This window comes from Aspergillus aculeatinus, assembly GCF_003184765.1.
Source record: "Aspergillus aculeatinus CBS 121060 unplaced genomic scaffold BO66scaffold_48, whole genome shotgun sequence".
NCBI classification, from domain to species: Eukaryota; Fungi; Ascomycota; class Eurotiomycetes; order Eurotiales; family Aspergillaceae; genus Aspergillus; species Aspergillus aculeatinus.
The window spans coordinates 140,233-161,894 of NW_020291517.1; the positions used below are offsets into that span (position 1 = coordinate 140,233).

The following is a 21,662-nucleotide window of genomic DNA, read 5'->3' on the forward strand; positions in this document are numbered from 1 at the left end:
GCGAGGTCGCACGGCGATCATACCACTCTCGTATTTCACGAAGCTCTGGGAGGAGAGAGTGGTCGATTGCATGTGATAGAGGGTGGGAGTTTTGCTGTATGTTGTATGGTTGTATGGTTGTAAGCATAGAGTCCGGGTTGCTTTGCTTGTTGACTGTGTGGGTGGGGAGTTAAATAGTCGCATATTCTCGGAGTACTTATCTCATTAATTGAAGGGTAATCACGTTAACCTAAGTATACTTGATCTTGAATATAGCCTGCACCATGGGCAGTAGTGATCATCCCCTCGTCCTCGAGCTGGACCAGCTCACCCGACGCGACGTGGCCCTCGTCGGAGGGAAGAACTCGTCGCTGGGGGAGATGCTCAGCCAGCTGGGCAGCGCGGGCATCCCCGTGCCCCCGGGCTTCGCTACCACCGCCGACGCCTACTGGCACTATGTCGATGCCAACCACCTCCGCGAGAAGATCGCCGCCCTCGTGGCCGACTGGCAGTCTCGCCGCAGCACCCTCGTTGAGACCGGCCACGCCGTGCGCAGTCTCTTTCTCCACGGACGGTGGCCGCGAGAAGAAGAAGAGGCCATTCGCACAGCATACCACGAGCTGTCCCGACGTGCCGGGACTACAGAGAACGAGCTCAACGTGGCGGTGCGGTCCAGTGCCACGGCGGAGGATCTCCCCGATGCCAGCTTCGCCGGCCAGCAAGAGACCTACCTGAATATCTGTGGTGCGGACGCGGTCCTAGATGCGTGTCGCCGGTGCTTCGCCTCGCTGTTCACCGACCGGGCCATCAGCTACCGCCAGGCCAAAGGGTTCGACCACCTTGGGATTGCGTTGTCGGTGGGCGTGCAGCAGATGGTGCGGTCGGATGCCCCCGGTGGCGGGTCCGGGGTGATGTTCACGATTGACACCGAGTCCGGGTTCGATCAAGTCGTCTTGATCAATGCGGCGTGGGGGCTGGGCGAGAATGTCGTGCAGGGCGCGGTGAACCCGGACGAGTACCAAGTCTTCAAGCCCCTGCTACAGGACCCCCAGCTGCGGCCCATCGTCAAGAAAGACCGCGGCAGCAAGGAGGTCAAGATGGTGTACGGCGACACCACCACCCCGACGCGCAACATCCCGACCTCCAAGGCGGAGCGCGACGCCTGGGTCCTGACGGACGAGGAGATCCTGACGCTGGCCCGGTGGGCGTGCATCGTCGAGAAACACTACGGCTGTCCGATGGACCTCGAGTGGGCGCGCGACGGCACCACCCAGCAGCTGTGGATCGTGCAGGCGCGGCCGGAAACGGTGCATTCGCAGCGCCACGATGCGGCCAGCAGTTTCACCACCTACCAGGTCACAAAGCGCGGACGCGTGCTGGCCAAGGGGGTGTCCGTGGGCGACGCCGCCGTCTCCGGCCGCGTGTGTCTCATCGAGACGGCGCAGGACATCGACCGGTTCGTGGCGGGCTCGATCCTGGTCACCCGCGCCACGGACCCGGACTGGGTGCCCATCATGAAGCAGGCCAAAGCCCTCATCACCGACCACGGCGGCCGCACCTCGCATGCCGCCATCGTCAGCCGCGAGCTGGGCCTCCCCGCCGTCGTGGGCGTCGGCACGGCGACCTACATCCTGCACACGGGCCAGGACGTGACCGTCTCGTGCGCCGAGGGGGATGTCGGGTTCATCTACGAGGGGGGCGCCGACATCTCGACGCAGGTGGTCGACCTAGCCTCGCTGCCCCGCAGTCGACACACGCAGGTGATGGTCAACCTGGCCAACCCGGCGGCCGCGTACCGGTGGTGGCGCCTCCCCGTCGACGGGATCGGGCTGGCCCGCATGGAGTTCGTGGTGGCCAACACCATCCAGATCCACCCCATGGCCCTGGTGCACTTCGACCAGCTCACCAACCCCGACACCAAGAAGCAAATCGCGCAGCTGACCGTCGGCTACGCGCACAACAAGCCGGACTACTTCGTCGACAAGCTGGCGCAGGCCTTCGCCGCGCTGTGCGCCGTCTTCCACCCGCGCCCGGTCATCATCCGCATGAGCGACTTCAAGACCAACGAGTACGCGAGCCTGATCGGCGGGGAGGAGTTCGAGCCCCACGAGGAGAACCCCATGATTGGGTTCCGGGGCGCCTCGCGCTACTATTCCCCGCGGTACCGCGAGGGGTTCGCGCTCGAGTGCCGCGCCATCCAGCGGCTGCGCGAGACGATGGGGTTCACCAACGCCGTCGTCATGATCCCCTTCTGTCGCACCGTGCGCGAGGCCGAGAAGGTGCTGGCCGTCATGGCGGAGAACGGGCTCGCGCGCGGCCACGCCGGCCTGCAGGTCTACATGATGTGCGAGATCCCGGCCAACGTCATCCGCGCCGCCGAGTTCACCCGCTACTTCGACGGGTTCTCGATTGGTTCCAACGATCTGACGCAGTTGACGCTGGGCGTTGATCGGGATTCCGGGGAACTGGCCGAGCTGTTTGCCGAGCAGGATGAGGCCGTGCTCTGGATGATTCGGCGGGCGATCGACGTGGCGCGCCAGCATGGCTGCAAGATCGGGATCTGTGGGCAGGGCCCCAGCGATCATCCCGAGTTTGCCCAGTTTTTGGTCGAGGCGGGGATTAGCTCGATCTCGGTCACGCCGGATAGCTTCTTTGCCGTGAAGAAGAGGGTCGTTGCTTGTGAGGAGGAGGTGGGTGGGGGTGGTAGTAGGGCTGAGGTGGTGCAGGGGCAGTGAGCTTTTTGTCTGGGTATTTGCTGTTCCTAGGCTATGGAATTTTTTCAAACGTTTTCGAACTAGGAGCTGATTCCTTTCTCAACATACAGTCCCTTGCTGCGCAATATCAAGATAACAAAATCTAGCTAAGCAGGCTGGTTGGGGGATTCAATGTAGGTGGAGTGGCGTAGTAGCCATGGCAGTGAATATAGGGCTTCGTGGAATTCACAAATGCAATCAAGGGTCGTTTGCCTTTTCCCCATTCTTGAATGTAAGCTTCTATTGAGCAGTGAATAAAGACTGTCCATTCTTCATCCACGGCGTGCCCCCTTCCAGTTCCATCCTCTTCTTCACCTTCTTCCTTCTCTTCTCTTCTCAACATAAAAACCCCCTCTCCATCCGTCTTCCTCCTCTTCTTCCTCTTCTTATTCCTCTTCCTCCACCAAACACTTCATCCATCCATCCATGAACCTTCGCTCCTTCTATCCACCATCTCTACAGGTATCCATCTACTATCAACATCCTAATCCTTCATCACCTTTCTCAAATTATCATCGCATTCTCTATTTCGATGTTTGGATTCCTCACTGCTTCTGTTTTCAACTTCAACCCCATCGATGTCTTTATGATCATCACTTTCATCATCACTTTCATCATCACTTTCATCATCACCCTTATCATCGCCGCCATCATCGCCACTCAAGCAAGACTATCAGTTTTAATCCGACAGTTCCTCAAACAAGCGACTCACAAATCAATCCCTCTATCATTACCACTCCCACCACTTTTCTTCAGCGGCGACCTATACTGAGCCGCCGCGAGGAAACCTTTTCCCTCTGGTCTGTCTAACAAGACAGAGTACGAAAGACCATCGCCGCCGCTGTCCCCCCCCCGGGACGCCACATCCAAGCCTGGGCACAGTGCAGGTTGTTTGGAATCCTATCAGATGGGGGTTCCCTCCCTCGAATGTCAAACTGTGTGATGCTTGGATCTTCTTGGTGGTTTTATTCATCAGCAACGCCGAGAGGGGCGCGAAATGACCCGGACCGTCACTTGGGCCTGACGGGGATGCGTGCAGCAATCTACAATGGCGAATCTTGTGGCAGCCCCCGTGGTTTCTCGGGCCCACCGTTTCTGGACCTCCACCGCCTCCTGTGATCACAGCTTGCGGTTACTGTGACAGCACAGCGGTGGCTCCATCAAAGCCTCGCTAGTTCTAGTTTGCACGTTTCCATCGTCTATCTCCTTCCCAGCCAAGCAACCCTTTCCATTTGATCATCATCTCCTGATGTCTGATTGATGAAACTTATCGGAGGCTCGGCCTAGTGGACATCGTATTCACCTTGCATCGACGCAGGGAGATATTGAATGGAATAAAGCATCAGACATAGAATGTTTCTAGCTCGAGGGAAACATCGACTGGTCTCTATGCTATGGAGATTGGGGCTAAGGGGTTGGCTGCCGTCGCTACTGACGACGGCTCCCCCCTTCCCTTCCCACACGTGAGGAGTGCCTGCGAGCTTGTCATCGTTGTACGCAAGCAGGGTTGGCGTGCTCTCTCGTCGCTGCGGCGGCGGGAGAGATCTACTGCTTGCGGTGCCACAGGTACAAATGCAGTTCCAAGGGGAAACCGCGTGGGTTCGACGACAACCAATTCCAGCAAATTGACCTTCAGAATGCGTATGAGAAGCACATTGGCAATGTATCTGGTCGTCTGGTGGAGGATGGAGACTCCAATACCAAAGAGGGGAGGTGATCCGCATGTATATGGACCATCTGCATTATGCGCAGAATGGATATATCCCATATGAGCAAGTAGTGGACAACGTCTGGCTCAATGTCTTGCAAAACTACCATCCCCTTCCCTTCGTGCGGATTACGGCGTGGAACGAGAGTCATATAGCCGTCGATACACTAGCAACCACGAATAGCAAACAAGGCAATGTCTCCATCAAATCGACGGACATTCGGGAAATGGTCAATCGGTGCATACATCCCAGAATGTGCTACGGCTGATTGTGCCAGTTAGTCTTTTTGGGCAGCGCGAAGCGCGATCTAGCCCCTGCAACTTGGCCGAAGGCGATCGAAACCTCTAAGCCCATCGAAATGTCCAAGCCCCAGTCAGTTCCTTCGGGCAGTGCGGAGCGCGATCAAGCCCCTGCAACTTGGCCCAAGGCGATCGAAATCTCCAAGCCCCAGTCAGTCCCTTCGGGCAGCGCGAAGCGCGATCAAGCCCCTGCAACTCGACCGGAAACAATTAAAATCTTTAAGTCCTTGTACGTTCTGAATTTTATTTTTTATGATACTCCTGAGGCAGGTACATCCTGATTAATATCACACAGGGGCTCTATTCCGGTCATACGAGCTAATCATTAGCCCCCGAATAAATCTACCGCCTCCCAGAAGCACTTGAAGAGGAATGAATGCAGCTTGATTGCTGCTCGGGAGTTTATAGCAGGTCAGGTGTCGAGGCGGGCTCGCTCAGAGGATGACGCCGAGTGCACTGCTTGTGCACGAGAAACCGAGACCCAGCGTCTGCTCCTACCCCTTAGCAAACATTACTCTTCGGAGACACGAGACTTCAGGCACTCCGTTTCTGATATCTTCGGGATGGCGAAGGAGAACTTGGGGGATGGTCAGCCCTCGCTGGGGATCGGCATGTCAAGCAACGACATTTCACACAGGCCACATGCTATACCCAGAAGCCGAACCAAGATTGAATAGCAGCGCCGATCGATGGTAGGCTCTTGGGTCTATGGAAGAAGCCGGAGCTATCCACAAACTCATGTTCCCTTGTCTCAGATGGGTTTTGCTTTTGTGTCTGTCAAGACACGGGCTGAGGAGGCAAGAAAGTCTGCGATGCTCGACTGAAATGAAAGTTCTCAACTTCTCGACAGGAGGAGAAAGTCTTAATTATGAAGGCATCTGTTGACTGCACCAATTTTTTGAGATTGCACGCAATATCCAGCTGTGCGGGGTGACAATTTCGATGTATGTCTTTCAGTGCAGGCAAACTTCCATGGCGCTCTGAACCATCTGGTGGTTGTGCCACCCTTGTCTATAAGCTCGGAGCTCAAGGCAAGCACCGGGCCTGACCCAAACGGGGAAATCTCCAAGACCTTGAGCCGATTGCATTTGAGATTCTACAGCGAGTGAAGAAAGCGAGGTTCGAGTCATATTAAGGTCACCGAGGTCTCTCAAGAAAACAACGTGGTGTTCCAGAATTGATCACAACACAATTACCACTGAAGACATGATGTCAAGGCCATTTCTGCGGACACCGGCCTCCCAATCGTGGTGCAAAGCCCACATTCCACACAAAAGTCGAATGCCCCACGATCCAGTCAAACCAGGTTATGATGCCCTCCTCGAAGAGTGTGGCCTCACCTGGCACTCGACCCAGGCGGACTTACTGATGCACATTTTGGACTGGGTTTCATCAACAACCCAGCTCCCGGAGCAGCGGGTGTTTGCCGGCTCGCGCCTCCAGAATAGGCGTCTTACTGCCACCAAACATAACGCTCCGGTTATCCGCCTTGTGGACCGGGCTACAGGTCATGGCACGGTAGGCTATCTCCGAGTTCATGATCCCAATCTCCAAACTCTTTTGTGCTAATACCTTGCTGTAGTCATTCTCACATGTTTCTATCGCATCTATCCACCCCCTCAGCATAGGGAGTCGCTCATACGGATCCATGGGGCCAAACAGGGTTAGTTCTAGGTATCCCTCTATTTTGAAGCCAAAGATATACTAATAATCCTTGGACTAAAACAAGGTCTCGACCGCTGGGAAGATAAGCCGGTCAATCTTCACGACCTGGGAATTCGCGAAGTCCTCCGAGTCGACTATCCAAGCCGCCGTGATCTTGAGGCTGCTATTGCCACAGAAAAGTCTACCATCCAGCAGCAAAAAACTCCTGCTTTCCAGAGATGGGAATCCCGCATCAAGGAGACTTCAAAGCTTAATTGGACTGTTTCACTAGGCTTGCCACCGTTGCTTCTTCACCATGCGAACACCGGCTATATTAACTTGGTAGTACTACCGGGTGAGTGGAGGGGAAGTACAACAATCTTATGCTTGCCTGCGTAGCGAAAGATGCGACTGGTAACATCATCGTCATGCATGAACACAGCTTTATCAGCCCCCGCAGTAGCCAAACCGGCAACCAGAAAAGCGAAAGCTGCTCGCAAACAAGGTTTGGAAGTAGTGGCGACGCGTTCAAGACCTTCCATTAATGCCGGCCAAAGATCCTTCCACTGAATGCGCAGTCTCGACCACACAAAACTCAGCCTCCTCTTGTGCCCCCGATCAGATATCTCATGTCGTCAAGTGGACGTGGTGAGGGCAACTTGCCGCACTCGTCCTTCACGGAGCTGCAGGACCAGATCTCAGCTGGGGCATGAGACACGAGCAACCCCGATGACTTCTCCAATCATCCTAGCGGCCTCTAGGTATCCCAGAAGTCCCTCGGTCAAATTGCTTCTCGACAGCTTGTGGCACATAGCGAGCGCATATGCCAGAGCCACATACTTTACAAGGGGAAGGGGGGCTTCAGGGTCTATGTCCTTGTTGGTGGTATCTATCGCCAAATGAACCCCTATTCACGCAGACTCCATTCATTCTCTGAGCATATGATCAACATTTCGATACATGGGAGCAATTTTCAGTGCTTGTTGGGGGGTGATCGACGAATATGCTGTCTCGTCCGTGGCTAGAAGAGTATCTCAACCATTTTCCAGATCTGGAATACACGGACGAGGTCTTCAGTACATCGTAGCAACAGAAGCCAGGGTTTCGGGTCGAATGACTGAAAACGTCTCCAATGACCCCTTCGTCGTCGAATGGCTTGGAACACGGAATGCCTTATTCAATAGATTGAGACCTATTCGTGAGGTAACAATCAGGCCCACGTATCGTCCCTCTGCACATTTCAACCAGTACGTGTCTGATCCGGCGACAAGGGCGAGCTATCCTTCGCAACGGTACCGTGTCATCGTTCAACCCTGGCTAATCCAGCCCGTTCTGTCTAGATCGAGGCCGGGCGTATACCACCTTCATCTGCACCACGTCTCCGAAACAGCCCCCCTCCTCCCGTAATGCTTGCCGACATCAGGCAAGTGGTTTCGAAGTATGGTTTTCCAGCCCTGGTAGCGAGAGGAGACATTGTTTTCACAAAACACCGAGATGCCATAGCCATGATGAAGGAGATGTCAAAACTGCTGAACCGAGCACTGGCCACTTCCCAGGCTAGAGGGATCACAAACTGAACAACAGACCAGGCGGTCTTAGAGCAGAAGCACCACGAGGGGCCCAGCTCAGATCCGCGGGAGGCCTACCTATTGGCCAAGTTGCACCCTACCTCCACATCCAAGATAAAGCACATGAGCCTAAACTCGCATTTCTTCAGCGTCCGGTCATTCAAGTCGAGTAAGGAACTCCATGAATCTCGTCTACAATGACGATATGCCATATACATGCCTTGACCAGAAGTGCACCTCAAAAAGAAATCCGTCGACGACATCCAGAATGCCTTCTCAGGGTTCACGGCACATTCAAAAAGGATGGAATGCTCACTCGGAGCAAGACATTGAAGGGAGAGGAATGGAAGTCACTGGTGGGATGAATTCTTTTCCGACTGCGATCATGTCAAAGTCGAGGCAGAAGGACTCGACAAGAAAAATCATATACATCTCGCAGGGGTCGGCCCTACTCCCCAGGCATCCTGTCGACGTGCAAAAAAGCCCTTGGATGTTGAGATTGGCCAGGCATCCATGGACCCAAGAAACCTGACTAGTCAGGGCAAATTTCTGTTCTTTGAACTTACACTGAGACCAGGCTCGGTGCCAAAGAGAGTCAGAGATGTCTTTCTGACGGCAAATTCGATGAGAAGAACCCGAAGCCAAGTGACGTTCCACTTCTGCGAGCCCCTATCTCTCCTGGGAGTGAGCTGGAAATCGTTTGCTTCGTTTGCATTAGAAGTGCGTGGTTGGTCTTCGCGGGATGGGGTTCATCGACCCCAACTTGCCCATTCCAACATGCAGGGGGATGCATTCCACCATAGTATGAGCTTCAGCCAAGATCTTCTGGCTCTTGCTCTGCGCACTAAACCTGCTCTTGAAATTATCCTTGGGGTGGACCTGAGATATCCTGGAATGTGCTTATCACTATATCGTGAAGTACGTGAATCCACACACGCCATATGAAGGCAGAGTCGGACAAATTGTGTCCCTTGAGCGAGCCGAGCGAGTACTTGAAGCAGGAGAGGTTTGTGGGTACGATAGGAACCTGGAAACGAAGCTGCCCGAACTGAAGCCTATTCCGATATATCGGCAAGCGGCTCGATAGAGACTAGCAGGAAGACGCCTTCCTCCAAGGGCGGGAATAGTAGTGGCCGAAAAGAATCGCTGCGAACCTCCCCGCTTAGCCCTTGGTCTTGATGTATTGCTTTCAATCGGAATGCCCAAACACCCCGGCTCTACACCTGCGGCAGAATACATGCGCAAACTGAGCGTTCCACAGGCGAGAGAACATTTACCACACTCTCCCATCAACTGCAGTCCCACCTAGCTTTTGGAAGAAAAAAAAAAAAAAAAAAAAAAAGGGGGGGGGGGGTCGCCGGTGTGGGAACTATGGCGGAGGGAGCAGAAAGTAGACTCCGAAGCCCTAATCCTCACTAACACGGAAGAAAAGGAAGACGCAAAGGGGGAGGGACCGAAACAGGCGCAGGATTCCTAGTACTCCCGTGCTCCATTGTTACTGCACAGCGGCCGGCCGATAGGAAACCTACCTACCACTAACAACAGTAGTACTGGCAAGGAGGAAGCAGGGGACAGTACAATCACAGCAACAGATCTGGGAGTAAACCAACCAATCCAGCATCGGCCCAGTGGGGTGACAAGTCCTAAGTTACCAGCTGGCCATCCACTAGACTATAACTGCAGGTACTGTACATTCTACTCTTGAAATCACTTCTGAGATCCTGGCTGATTCAACTCTTTTCTTTTTGTTCTAGATCGAGACCGATGCTATAATATTCTTATATGCACCATGTCTCTGCAACAGTCCTCCTTCTTCTGTTGTGCTCAGCGACATCAGGGAAGTGGTTTCCAAGTATGGGTTCCCGGACCGGTAGTGAGAAAAGACCTTGCTTTTACAAAGCATGGAGGTGCTATAATCATGGTTAAGGAAATGGCATAACTGCTGGACTGAGCAATAGCGACCGATGCTGATTGCAACACAATCAAGACTATCTACCACATTCCTCTCATGAAAAGCAGGCACCCTGCACCTACTGCAAAACTGGACGTGGGTCATTCGTCGATCGACCAAGCAAATGCTAATCGGGACAGGGATACAGGGTACTGTGCCTGCTAAATGCGGCCATATATCAACCAGGAGGATTTGTTGGGTCCCCAAGCGCTGTTTTTCCTTCTGAATGTCAGAGGTCGCAAGCCGCCTTCGAACTTGCAGCCACGGACATGGACGCGATGCATACGGGTCTTGTGAACCGGAAGATTGTCTGAGTACCCCTCATTGGGAGCTGGGTGGGTTCGCTCCAAGCACTGACCCATATGGCGAGCTTGTGGCCTTTGGAATCATGCGCAGCATTCGTCGAGAGTTGTTTCGTGTGGGTATGCAACCATTCCTGTTGCCTCTTCCTACAAAGTGCTCCAGCTAACAGCATCCATGTTGAGCCCGCTTGCCAGCCGGTCACAGAAAATGGCGATATGCAGCTGCTTCGGGGATGCGGACTCTCGGACCACCCCTCCCTGGAAGCCCCCAGCTCATGTGGACGTCCAGGGAAATCTCTTCAGATTGAAAGCGCCAGAATTCCGGAGATCATTAATGTCGACAGTGAGCGAAGGCCATATATTCGCACAGATATTCCTCGATATAGCATGTACTTTGACGAATTTCCAAAAGAGCTCGAGCTGTCCAAAGTTTCTCTGACCCTACAGCGACTCCGGATGAGAGCCTTCGATATGTCGATGCCAGCTGCATCAACATCCTGCTAAAAGCTCACAGGAAGCGATAACGCCAGTATCAGGTGTTGGGCCCGTTGTCATGGACCAAATCTTTCGCATTCGCGTGGACAAGCACGGGTATATCGCTATCTTGTGAGTTGCTGGTTGGCAGGCCAATATCTCTTTCAACTCTGATTTGAAGTAATTGCTACCTAGTTGGGAAGAAGCAACTCCTCAACTGACAATCTGCATTCGCATTCACAAACACATGAGGAATTTGTGTGGAAGACTGAAAACAAAGAAGGACCTGCCTCACAAAAACAGATTGATGATGCCACCAGTAAGGAAAGTACTTGTCGACTACTTGTAAATAGAAGTACTACAAGTAGTATTTGCGTACTGCAGCCTCCGGGCAGCTCTCTCTTCCTCCCCCTGACCAGGTGAGTGTCACCTCACTCAACTTTCATTTGGATACTTAGAAATTAGTTGCTAACTACTTGCCAACTACTTAGAACGCCAATCTCGAACATGAAATACACTATGGCGAGGTGTTGTGCCGAATGGAAGGATGCTCGAAAGGGACCGTAGATTAAATCTTTTATTACTTTTCAACTACTTTCCAACTGCTTACTAACTACTTGAAAAGAAACAATACAGCTCGACAAACAACAAGTACTCACACCTACACACACATGAAGACTTTGTGGCAAAAACTGGAAACAAGGGAGGACGGGCCTCCCAAAAACAGGTCGACGATGCGCAGAGTAAGTCAACTACTTGTTAACTACTTGGTTACTACTAGGTAAACTAGAAAGCGCCACGGCAATGCCAAAGCTGATGACCATGGAAAGACCAAGCTTATTTAACTCCTGCTGCCGGCAGCATTGAGACCGCAGGGTTAGACATGACGACCCCAAGGCACAGTATACTGTCATAACATATTGCAAAGCATAGCGCCGCCATGGCGCACATTCGGGCGCAAAGTGTACCTTCCAGTTCGAAAGAACCGCATCGAATACTGAAAGGATATAACTGGACGGATCCACGTCTTCTTCGAAGATGAGACTGGGCTGCAGGAGAGATTCAATCAGAACGCCGGAAGATGACTTGCTACTCGGAGGTTGTTGTCGAGCCGGTTGATAGACCACGGCCGCTACGTTAAACATAAGCCTGGTGCGCCACATCTCGATCCAGAGCGTCCCCGGATAATCCGAAATGCAACCGCCCCCATCCACCTGCCGCACCCCTCATGGATTGAGGGATATTGTGTCTACCATGCTCCTAAGCGGCTTTGGGTGGGCTTCGCCTGCAGCATTATTACCCATCCCGAAAATCAGACCCTTGCCACCATCAAGAACAACAGAATGACGGCCATGTGAGACTCTCTACAAAGCCATCTGCTATTGTAGAGACCTTGAGAAAGACTGGCGTGCGTATTGCACCCTGGGTATGTCTCTCTCGGATACCCGACGACTCTCAATGCTGAGGGTTTTCCCTTATCATAGCCCGCGAAAATGGTTTCACCGCGGTATACACCGGTGGAGCCCTAAACGTGCTCGCGGGCGAACGTTTTGGATCGCATGATGGGCTTTCTTGGTACGTGATTGGAAAGTGGGGCATCAATCAATGGATACTGACGGCGGCCCGGCGGCCTTGCCCGAGGCTGCTCGCTCACTGTCCATCTCGGTGGCCCTAGCTGGTTCTCCCAGTCGACCTGACGTAGTCAGAATTCATCCATCTTCTACCTTTCTCGCAGGTGTCATCAGATACAGCGCATTCTCGGCAATTAGCCAATCAAGGGTTACTATCCTCACTCGGAAGACGGACACATCAGGCTTGCCAAGTAAGCCTATAGACAAAACACCAAAAGTCTCTTTGCTAAGACTTGATGGCGTCCACTCTAAGTTCTACGTGTTACAAATCTGCTGACACTAAAAACCTGCCACTAAATACTTCTCAGCAGGATGAGGATGATTTTATAGATGATATAATTGACTGGGGTCTGGTGTCCTGGCAAGCTGAAACCCTTTTACAGACGGTTTATACTAATGTTTTCTGATCATCATATAGATGTCGACATGTAATTAATGGATGCTCTAAGCGAAGAAATACCAGCAAAGATAGCCGAGTACGAATCAGAAAAATCCTCTTCTACATCCGCAGATCAGTGCACGATAGCAGCAGTGCGCCCAAGTTCACCTACAAGATCCTGGCCACCAAAGAGCACCTCGGTCAACCATGGGATTGGGTTTGTACGAGACGTCCTTACTTACACCAGCAGGGCATCAACAACATAGCGGTAGAGATACTCGATCCACGTTTTGTGAAACCTCAATCCTGTGCACACCCCCTGCACTCCGTCGGACCCAATCTTCTTCAGGTGGAATCCTGGACACGATCGAACGCAAGGTTCCTCGGCGTGGCGTCAACACGATTTGTTGGTACCAGATTGGGATTTTGGAGAGCGCTAAGTGTCCAACAGTGATTTTGGGTGTGGGCCACAAAGAAGCCCGCAATGGGACTCAAGCGTGAGAGAACATTGTAGACAGAGAACTTTTGGCCTGACTCAGGTTGGTATGTTCATCCAGAAAACCACTTTGCAGCTCATGTTACAAGGCTGCTAAGGCCCAAGAATGAGCAGGATGACCGACGCTGGTGCTGATCGAAATGGTATGAGCCTGTCGCTGAGCAATGAGCCGGGTCACCGCTCCACTGTTGGCGCCTACGTGGAATCTAAAAGCCCTAGAAACCACAGTGGCCGCCGATGGTAATTACGTGTATGCATTGCGTGACCACTTCCAGCACACACAATCCCTGTCGAACACAAATGTGGTGAGTACTATGCTTCTAAAGGGAAAAGAAGCCTTTGCCGGCACTCTTTGCTTAAGGTTACGATCACTTTCGTGAGCATGGAGTTGCACAGAAGGACGACAAGTCTTGACTATGGGTAGACAACCCTGCCATTAGCAGCTATCGTTGAGAAGCAGAAGATTCTGGCAAGCGGACGTCGGACCGACTAGTACCTAGCGTACAAGTTCGTCACATATGACATATACAAAAACGTTGAAACAAATTGGTCTCGCGAGATCAACGAGGACTTTGAGGAATTGAAAGAGCAGCTCGACGCACTAAGAGCGCCCGGGCCATGATGGCATTCCCATCGAGGACAGAGCTCGCACCATACTACAGGTTCATCAGCCCGCGGTGAGCATTCTCACCGATGACATGGCACGCTAAATCATCAGTTGCTTTCGGCTATCCTTGCCCAGTAAGTCACTCACTATCTAGAGAAAGATTCTGTCACTGACGGGCTTAGTTCTGTGGTCGCGTGACCTCGGACTTCACCACTTCCACCTTGGAGAGACCACGTATCCGCTGGCTACACACGAATACACATCTTCAAGCTGTCACAAGTTCTGCCAGGATAGATGCAAGCGTCTTCGGCAAAGGCAGTGGGGGCATTAATACTGGGGTCACGAGTCTTATGGTTGATGGCCCGCTTGTGCCGAGAGACCCAAGATCGACCTGGTCGTGTATCTGGGGCACTGCCGCATTGAACCACAAGCATACTGAGACCGATTATAATCCGCAATTCACACGGCCCAGAAAGTACCAAAGATGGCGGCAAGGCATGTATAGAAGAGAAGCGACACGGTTCATCACATCTCTCTATATGGAGTAAGACTCTCGGACGCTTGGCTATACCTAGCCATCAAGTTTCTCCAAAAGGATGAACTTCTCAACAAGTCTCCTACCGACTTCGACTTCGAAGAATAGTTCGAGACCGAACACATTCCTCAGGGCCGATTGATCATTCTCAAGCTTCAGAACTATTGATCTCTTCGCCCAGTACAAAGCCTATCATGTCCTTTGCGGTGGCCGAGTTGCACAGTCACACATGCTATGGCTGTTTAGAGGTCATCCCCTTCGCGGAAACCTCCCCCATAACAACGACACGCTCTTGGAGGAACGTGCAAGTGCGGAAGAAGGCCGTCATAGCATATGCCGAAATGAGTTGGACAAATCATAACCACGTTCGTTCTTCGTCGCCATTCTAGGCCATAAGTTATGCCAGATAGCCCAATCCAATCGTCTTTCACGCTCTCATCTGGTTATGAGCCCTCCGCTTGACGCGACCCTGTCTACCTCCCACAGCGTCAAGATCATCAAATAACTTCATAAACTTTCCAGATTCCGGGCAACGCGACCACCCGATTGGTGGCCGTGACGTAACGTAACGCCTCTGACGCACACTAAGATGAACGGCGAGGAAGCTGGTGCCGGTGGAGACGCCATCGAACACAATACTCAGTACAAACAAGGACACAAAGTCTTATCGGACAAGCTCCCAGATGCCCTGCCCACCGTTTCAACGCTTCTCGTTGATAAACAGGGATGGAACATCTGGCTCAGATAGAATGCCTCTCTGTACTGTCGGTGCCTCCCGGGCCCTGACGGATGCAGAACTGAAGCCGAGTGGGAGCTCTCCCAAGAGAGGTCTAGGCATTACGCAAATGAAGAGAATCTCTTGCGGACTATACGGTTCCAACGACAGGAAATTGCCCGACTGGAAGATACACTCCGCAATGTCGCACAGATATTTGTACGGAAGCCGTACTGGCATTTCATCTTTGCAACTAATCTAGATGGAACCTTCGTGTACTCGGAACAAGATCTTATTTCAAACATCGGAGGTGATTACCATGATCGTTATCATGGAGATTTCAACCCACACACTCATACCGCAAGAGGGGACATCAAGCAGCGCCTCGCCCAGACGGTATTGACACCCCGAACGTCTCGGGGTCGATTGTACCTACTTTAGTTCCACACCTACATACTCCACCGACCTAGCCTCATGAATAGCCTCTTATTTAGGCCCAATATCAAGCAGTCTTTCATTCTTCCGGTTACCCTATACGGGGTGTAGTTATCGAATCCATATCATTCTTCCTTACTCGGCTTGGAAGCCTCAATACTATGTGGAGGGGAAGCAGCTCATACAAATGGCATATGGCTTCTGGGAGCACAGCAAAGGAACTCCGGATATAACAACAGTACCATTGTACTGGGACGTGCTGTTACCAGGTATCCCCTCGGGAACTACTATATTGTTCAGATAAACCATTATAAAAAGTATATTATTGTGAACCTACCCGGCCAGACAAAACAGTTACCAGTCAATCATGTTTGACGACATCAAGCATCGTTTTCACACTCCCTTCCCCCACCAGATCAGCATAATGTGAACCTCGTGTATCTGCCGTGAACGGGGCTTACTGATTTATTAAGGCCCTTGTCTCAATCTGAAATGTATAGCTAAAAACTGACAAGAAGAAGACTTGTCCATCAGAAAAGGACACAGCCAACTCCCACCACAGTACTCTGCCCCAAACTTGGAGATCAATCATCCTGGGGCCACGATTTTTAGCAAGTTTTCCTTTTGCAAGGGATTTCCCATGCCCTCGTGGAATGGTGAAGAACGGAACCAAACTCTGCTGGTGCTCATGTCTAGTCCAGACCCCTTATACAGTACGTAAGAAGCCTTGTTGAGGACTTCATGAGACAAATGATCGAGGTCGGACGCGCTGAACGACCACACGCTCATGCGGGGACGATCCTCTCGCGCCTTGATCAAGCGCCATACTTGTGGTCCCAGCATATGCAGCACTCAGCTGAAGCATTTCCAGCAGCTTGAGTACACTCTACTTCTTCAATTCCCCTACTCTCCTTATTCATCACCGCCATATGATATTGCCCCCGTCAAGCTTGCCAGGGACTTACGATCCCTTCCAACAAAATGGTTACCACGCGGAGCTCTACCTCCCAGCGAGCAGCCGACAACCCTCTCTGATGGGGAGGAGTCAGCAGCAGAGAGCGAGCTCTCAGTCTCCTTCCGGGGAGAATCTCGAGAGAACCGCCGAGGCAGCAGGTAGGGAGGTGGAAGGGGGAGGGGACCAGGGAGATGAGGTCTATCTCTCCTCCGAGACGAGTTTCCCCAATACTGCGGCAGCAAGTTCTTCTCGTTCATACCTGCTCGCTCACCAACGATTGACCAGGGTGTTTTCGTTCTCGGGACGGAATGAACCAGCGTGGAGACAGAAGCCGTACCGCCACAGCCATCACAGCCCAGTACCATCATCATTTGGGTTGAGGGTTGCGATGCTGGCCAGCGGACACATCACGCAAGTCAGCGGCGGTGCTCGAGACTGCAATCGGTAAGGTGACCAGTCATTCCACATCTCCATGGAGCATGAGAGGGAAACCGTGGTCTATCGCGCACACATTCCAGCAGGGGCATTGATCCCGTCAATCATACCAGCAGATATCCTAGCGGTCGATGAGCAAGCAAATGGGCTCAGCAAAGTAACCCGCCAATTCTAATCAGGCACCGACGCATCCACCCATTTCACACGACGATACGTCTATGCATGACTGACCCAGGTCGATGTATCTCCTTCTGACGACATGTTCACAACCCTATCTGCAAGCCATACAACAACAAACCCGCTGATACTGACAGGGTAGAAGCGTGCACCAGGTGTTAGGGTTAGTGCCAGTGTTTTCGTTGAGATCCTTGCATTTGCAAAGGTTCTGATCGACTCATGATGAAGGATCGCTGGTACAAGTGGGTGGATTGATGGGTTGATATGGGCAAAAGTTTTCTGACCTACCATCTGTCACCTCGAAGATGAAGATTTAGGCCAAATCTGCAGCATAACTATAGTCACTCCAATCATACAAGACGCCAGTAGCCAAACAATATCATTATGCAATTATCTATGTACTCCATACTCATCACATCGGAAATCAACCCTCTAATCGCAGGTCGAAACTCCCCCCGTCCTGAGTAAGTCCGGATCAACCGGGTAGGAAGTAAGTTACACATATAAAACAAGTGACTCTTGCTCTATACACAAGAAAGGAAAGGGGCAGGAAAGAAACATCATCACACGAATGCATGCATGCAACCCAATGCTCGCTCAATGCAAGGGAATCAAGCCAGGCCGTCTCGTCTCGTCTCGTCTCCTGCTCTTTTGGTTCTAAGGCAGCACGCGCAAGCAGCAATGTGGAGCGTGGATCCCTCGGGGTCCGTTCACCGCCTTCCCCCCCCCTTTTTTCCACATCCCCCCCCCTCTCTATGACCAGTGAACAAAAACCCCTCTCTCGCCTTCCGCTCTTTTTTTCTTTATTGTTGATCATGTCTCTCGTCCTTTCTCACCTCCCCAGGAAATGCTGCGACGGCTGGCACTGCGGCTGTGGCGCGAGTAGGTCGACCCCGTATCCTGGGCTTCACCCGAGCTACCGCCGTTGAATGACTGCTGGCGACTGTCCTTGGTGCCATCGGCGAACTGCACCCTGCTATGGTTTGGGCCGTTGTTCTCGCTGTCGGATTCATCCACATCATCCACCGGAGTATCGGAGTCATCCGAATCGTCCGAGTTGTTGATTTCACCCAGAGCAGCCAAACGACGCCGTCGCTCGGCGGGCGTTTCGCCCGTATCGTCATCGGCCTGCTGAGGCGGACGGGCGAGGCCAGCCGCTTCGCGCAATTGAGCGGGCGGCACACGTTCGGTGCCGTCATCCTCGGAATCTCTGCGCGATCGAGCTTGCGTCTTCGGAGACGATGATTTCGGACTCAGGTGGCGGGAGCGCCGCTCATCGGCGGCGGTACCGCGACTGAACCGGGCCAGAGAGGCGGCGACGTTGTCGCCGGGAACCCCATGGCCCGATTCATCGTCGCTGAGGTCTGTCTCGGATTCGGAATCATCGTCGAAAACGGGGACTGAGGGTGCAACACCGGGATCCGACTTGGGGCGCTCTTGCTCTTGCTCCTCCGCCTTCTCGGCTTCCTGGCGCGCAACGTCCTTCACCCGCTCCGGGGCATCGGTTTCCTCCACCACATCGCGACGAGCCTTGGGGCCCAGGTTGCGGATCTGTTGAGCGAATTCATGCTTGGTCATGCGACGACCCTTGTGTTCGATGCCGCGCTTTCCGACGTCGCCATCGTCAGCCAGGGTGAAACGCAGACCGTCATCTGCCAGCCATTCGTCCTGCGCCGCCTTGCGGGCCGCTTGCGAGTTTTCACCCTCTTCCTCCATGCCGAACCAGGTACCCATCCGGGTCAGTCCTCGTCGAACCGGAGCGTTACCCTCAGGCTTGGGCTTTTCTTTCGCGGGGATCGAGTACTTCTTGATGACCTCACCATCTTCGTCCTCGACGATAATCGTGTTGCCAAACTGGTACGCGTGAGCGGAGCGGCCCTTGCCCTTGCGCTTGTGAACTTCTTTCTCGGCCTTGCGCTTGGCTGCAGCCTTCTCCTCCTCGGTGTGAACGGGCACCTGGACACGATCGCCGCCCTTGCCGAATTTCATCCAGTTACCAATCATCTTCCGAGTCTTTTCGACGGAACGTTCGGCCTTCTCTTCCAGGGTCTTCTCGATTTCCTCGCCTTCGTCCTTTTCGTGGGGATGTGAGCGAGAGGGAGCAAACTCGGCCGAATTCTGTTGTAACTTCTGCCGCTGTTCCTCGATGTGTTGTTTCTGCTCTTCTGCGGACATGTTACTGACGTCTTCGACCTTGAGAACGTTACCCTCTTCATCCTCCATGATCATGTTATGACCCTCCAGGTATACTTCCATGACGGGCTCTTGGCCGAAGCGATCGCGCTCCCGGTTAGGAGGAGAGGATTCCCGTTCGATTCTATCGCGTTCTTCCTCCTCTTCGCGTTCTTCTTCCTGCTTCTCGGATTTCTCAGTATCTGCGGTTCGCTGAGGCGCGATGGCCGACTGGCTGATCGGACCACCCGCTCCGTCGTTACGTCTGCGGCGTCTTCTACGGGTCCTACTCGTCGATCGGGCACGTGCCGGGTCCGTTTCGTCTTCCTTCTGACGACGCAAGAAGTTACCCGGAACTCCGATTGGGGGCAGTGTACCCGGAGGATAATCGGGTTCGTTGGAGGATTCATCCTCATCCGGTTTGCGGAAGGACATAGAACCCTTGGCGAGGGATTGCACCCGCGGCAGACGATTCATCCAGGAGGGACCCTCTTCGTTGGCGGTGGTGTAGGACAACGTGATGGTCAGGGTGTTGATCCGCTTGCCGAGCGTAAAGACGGCGATAGAGGAGCCGTGAACCAAAATCGAGGAAATGACCATGAAGGTCGTAATTGGCCAAATGAGCTGAACGATATAGTAATTCGAAGAACCAGACGCCGGGAGCTCTGATTCCCCTAATGGACTGGTGCCATGTCCCTCCAGTTCAGCCCGTGCTAAGATCGACGCAAAGATCGCGCCGACGCCAATCGGCCCGAAATGGCCAGCGAACAATGCCTCGCGCCATGTTTTCACATCGGGTATAATCGGTTTCAATATCAGCATGATCGGAATGCGACGGAAGAAGATGACCAGGATCGCTATCACAACCAGTCGCCAGGGCTGCAGACCAATCGATGGGTTGTTGTAGTCCTCCCAGGGAATGATCGATCCAAAATACACAAAGTAAGCCAAGTTGAGTAGCAAATCGATGACGTTGGACACGTGGGACTCCTCTGTCTTCTCCGTAAACCATCCGTCATTACTGAAGCCCACGCCGGCGGCAAAGCCGATCAGGAGGTCGTCCATGCCCAGTAGACTGCCCGAGCCGGCGCAGAAGACGGCGAGCACAAAGTAGAAGACCAGGAAACTTTCACGATCGATAAGCCCCTTCCTTTCGGCGAGCTTGATCGCGTGCCGGGCCAGATACCCAATGATAAACCCGTAGACCGCACCAAAAATACACTCGTACAGGATGGTTACACAGAACCAATGCAGCGACACCTCGCCCGCATGGGGGCGGTAGCGCCAGATGTAGTACCCCAGATAAATGAACGGGAAGGCCATGCCGTCGTTGCAGCCGGACTCGGCGGACAAGAGGTCTCGCAAGTGCTTGGGCACTCGGCGAGCGAATTTACCTTTACCGACGACGGAGGAGGCGAGGACGGGGTCGGTGGCGGTGACACAGGACGCGCAGATCAGACTCTCGAGCCACGAGAGAGGCGGCACCATCCACCAGATGAACAGACTCGTGATTAGCCAGCCCCAGGTCATGACGGGTACCAGCAGCAAAAACACCGACTTCCAGTGGCGTTCCATGTAGGCCTTGGGCAATTCGACTCCGACGGCAAAGCACTGGACAACCAGGACGATGCGCGAGCATTCCAGCGTGATCTTGTCGACATTGCCCCAGGACATCGGGTTAAAGAGGTTGGCCGCATGAGGCCCGAAGATGATACCACACAGAGTGGCGACGGTGGCTTCACCGATGTACAGCTTCTCCTTGACGAAGAGCGAACATAACATGAACAGACTGGTAAACCCACCCAGGATCATGTACGCCAGATGGGGCTTATCGATATCTAAATGATCCCACGCCATGATTACGACGGCGGGGGAAGCGCACGAGATCGAGAAGCGCTATCCCAGTAGAAGTTGTTTTTATTGTTGTTTGTTGTACCAGATTTCCTTTTTCCTCCCCGGGGCGCTCGTTCGTTCAAGGTCGATGCGCCGCGAAACCAGGTTATGATTGAGGATCTCGGAGGAGCTTCCGCCGATCGGGACCTGGATGCGCTCTAACAAGGGGAAACCCGCCGCTTAAGGTGGACGCACGCCGAATTTCCGCATGCCTTTTGGAAAATCAATGATATGCGGCCCGAAACGATGACAGGCGAAAGCGGAGAAAATCCCAAGACGGAGGTTTCCTGTCGAGGGCCTCGTGGGCGTCGTCACCTGCAAGGGGGATCGAGAGTATGGGAGGGAGGGGAGAGGAGAGGAGAGGAGAGGAGAGGAGAGGATTCCTGTTGTGGGCGAGAGCAGAACGTGCGATTAGTTTCCGGAACCGAGGGAAAAGGAAAGAAATAAACAAGAATTGGGAATGAGCGAAAAAGCATTGGTCCGAGTGTTTTCTCAAGAGGGAGAAGAGGAGGGAAGATCGCGCAGGGCGAGGAATGGGAAATGGGAAGAGGCG

General features: G+C 53.2%; 6 protein-coding genes across 6 annotated transcripts; 5 read left to right on the top strand and 1 right to left on the bottom strand.

Moving 5' to 3' along the window:
* Positions 1–263: 263 nt before the first annotated feature.
* Positions 264–2,714, top strand: BO66DRAFT_459042 (phosphoenolpyruvate synthase; the record flags this gene model as incomplete). Its single annotated transcript, XM_025652234.1, has 1 exon — positions 264–2,714. The coding sequence occupies one exon, from the start codon at positions 264–266 to the stop codon at positions 2,712–2,714; it is 2,451 nt and encodes an 816-aa protein (XP_025500517.1).
* A 1,740-nt stretch (positions 2,715–4,454) lies between these two features.
* Positions 4,455–5,069, top strand: BO66DRAFT_441820 (uncharacterized protein; the record flags this gene model as incomplete). Its single annotated transcript, XM_025651365.1, has 3 exons — positions 4,455–4,670; positions 4,719–4,969; positions 5,036–5,069. The coding sequence occupies 3 exons, from the start codon at positions 4,455–4,457 to the stop codon at positions 5,067–5,069; spliced, it is 501 nt and encodes a 166-aa protein (XP_025500518.1).
* Positions 5,070–5,949: 880 nt separating this feature from the next.
* On the top strand, positions 5,950–6,929 carry BO66DRAFT_441821 (uncharacterized protein; the record flags this gene model as incomplete). Its single annotated transcript, XM_025651366.1, has 4 exons — positions 5,950–6,247; positions 6,323–6,403; positions 6,470–6,739; positions 6,784–6,929. 4 exons carry the CDS (start codon positions 5,950–5,952, stop codon positions 6,927–6,929), a joined length of 795 nt encoding a protein of 264 aa, XP_025500519.1.
* Positions 6,930–10,758: 3,829 nt separating this feature from the next.
* BO66DRAFT_404482 (uncharacterized protein) lies at positions 10,759–12,037 on the top strand (the record flags this gene model as incomplete). Its single annotated transcript, XM_025648932.1, has 4 exons — positions 10,759–10,811; positions 11,033–11,098; positions 11,316–11,422; positions 11,853–12,037. 4 exons carry the CDS (start codon positions 10,759–10,761, stop codon positions 12,035–12,037), a joined length of 411 nt encoding a protein of 136 aa, XP_025500520.1.
* A 1,707-nt stretch (positions 12,038–13,744) lies between these two features.
* BO66DRAFT_169939 (uncharacterized protein) lies at positions 13,745–14,431 on the top strand. The gene is made up of 2 exons (XM_025642293.1): positions 13,745–13,926; positions 13,975–14,431. Exons 1-2 carry the CDS (start codon positions 13,879–13,881, stop codon positions 14,338–14,340), a joined length of 414 nt encoding a protein of 137 aa, XP_025500521.1. The 5' UTR covers positions 13,745–13,878; the 3' UTR covers positions 14,341–14,431.
* Positions 14,432–17,796: 3,365 nt separating this feature from the next.
* BO66DRAFT_169953 (Na+/H+ antiporter Nha1) lies at positions 17,797–21,568 on the bottom strand. Its single transcript, XM_025642294.1, has one exon. It carries the CDS (start codon positions 21,071–21,073, stop codon positions 17,858–17,860), a length of 3,216 nt encoding a protein of 1,071 aa, XP_025500522.1. The 5' UTR covers positions 21,074–21,568; the 3' UTR covers positions 17,797–17,857.
* Between the last annotated feature and the right edge of the window lie 94 nt (positions 21,569–21,662).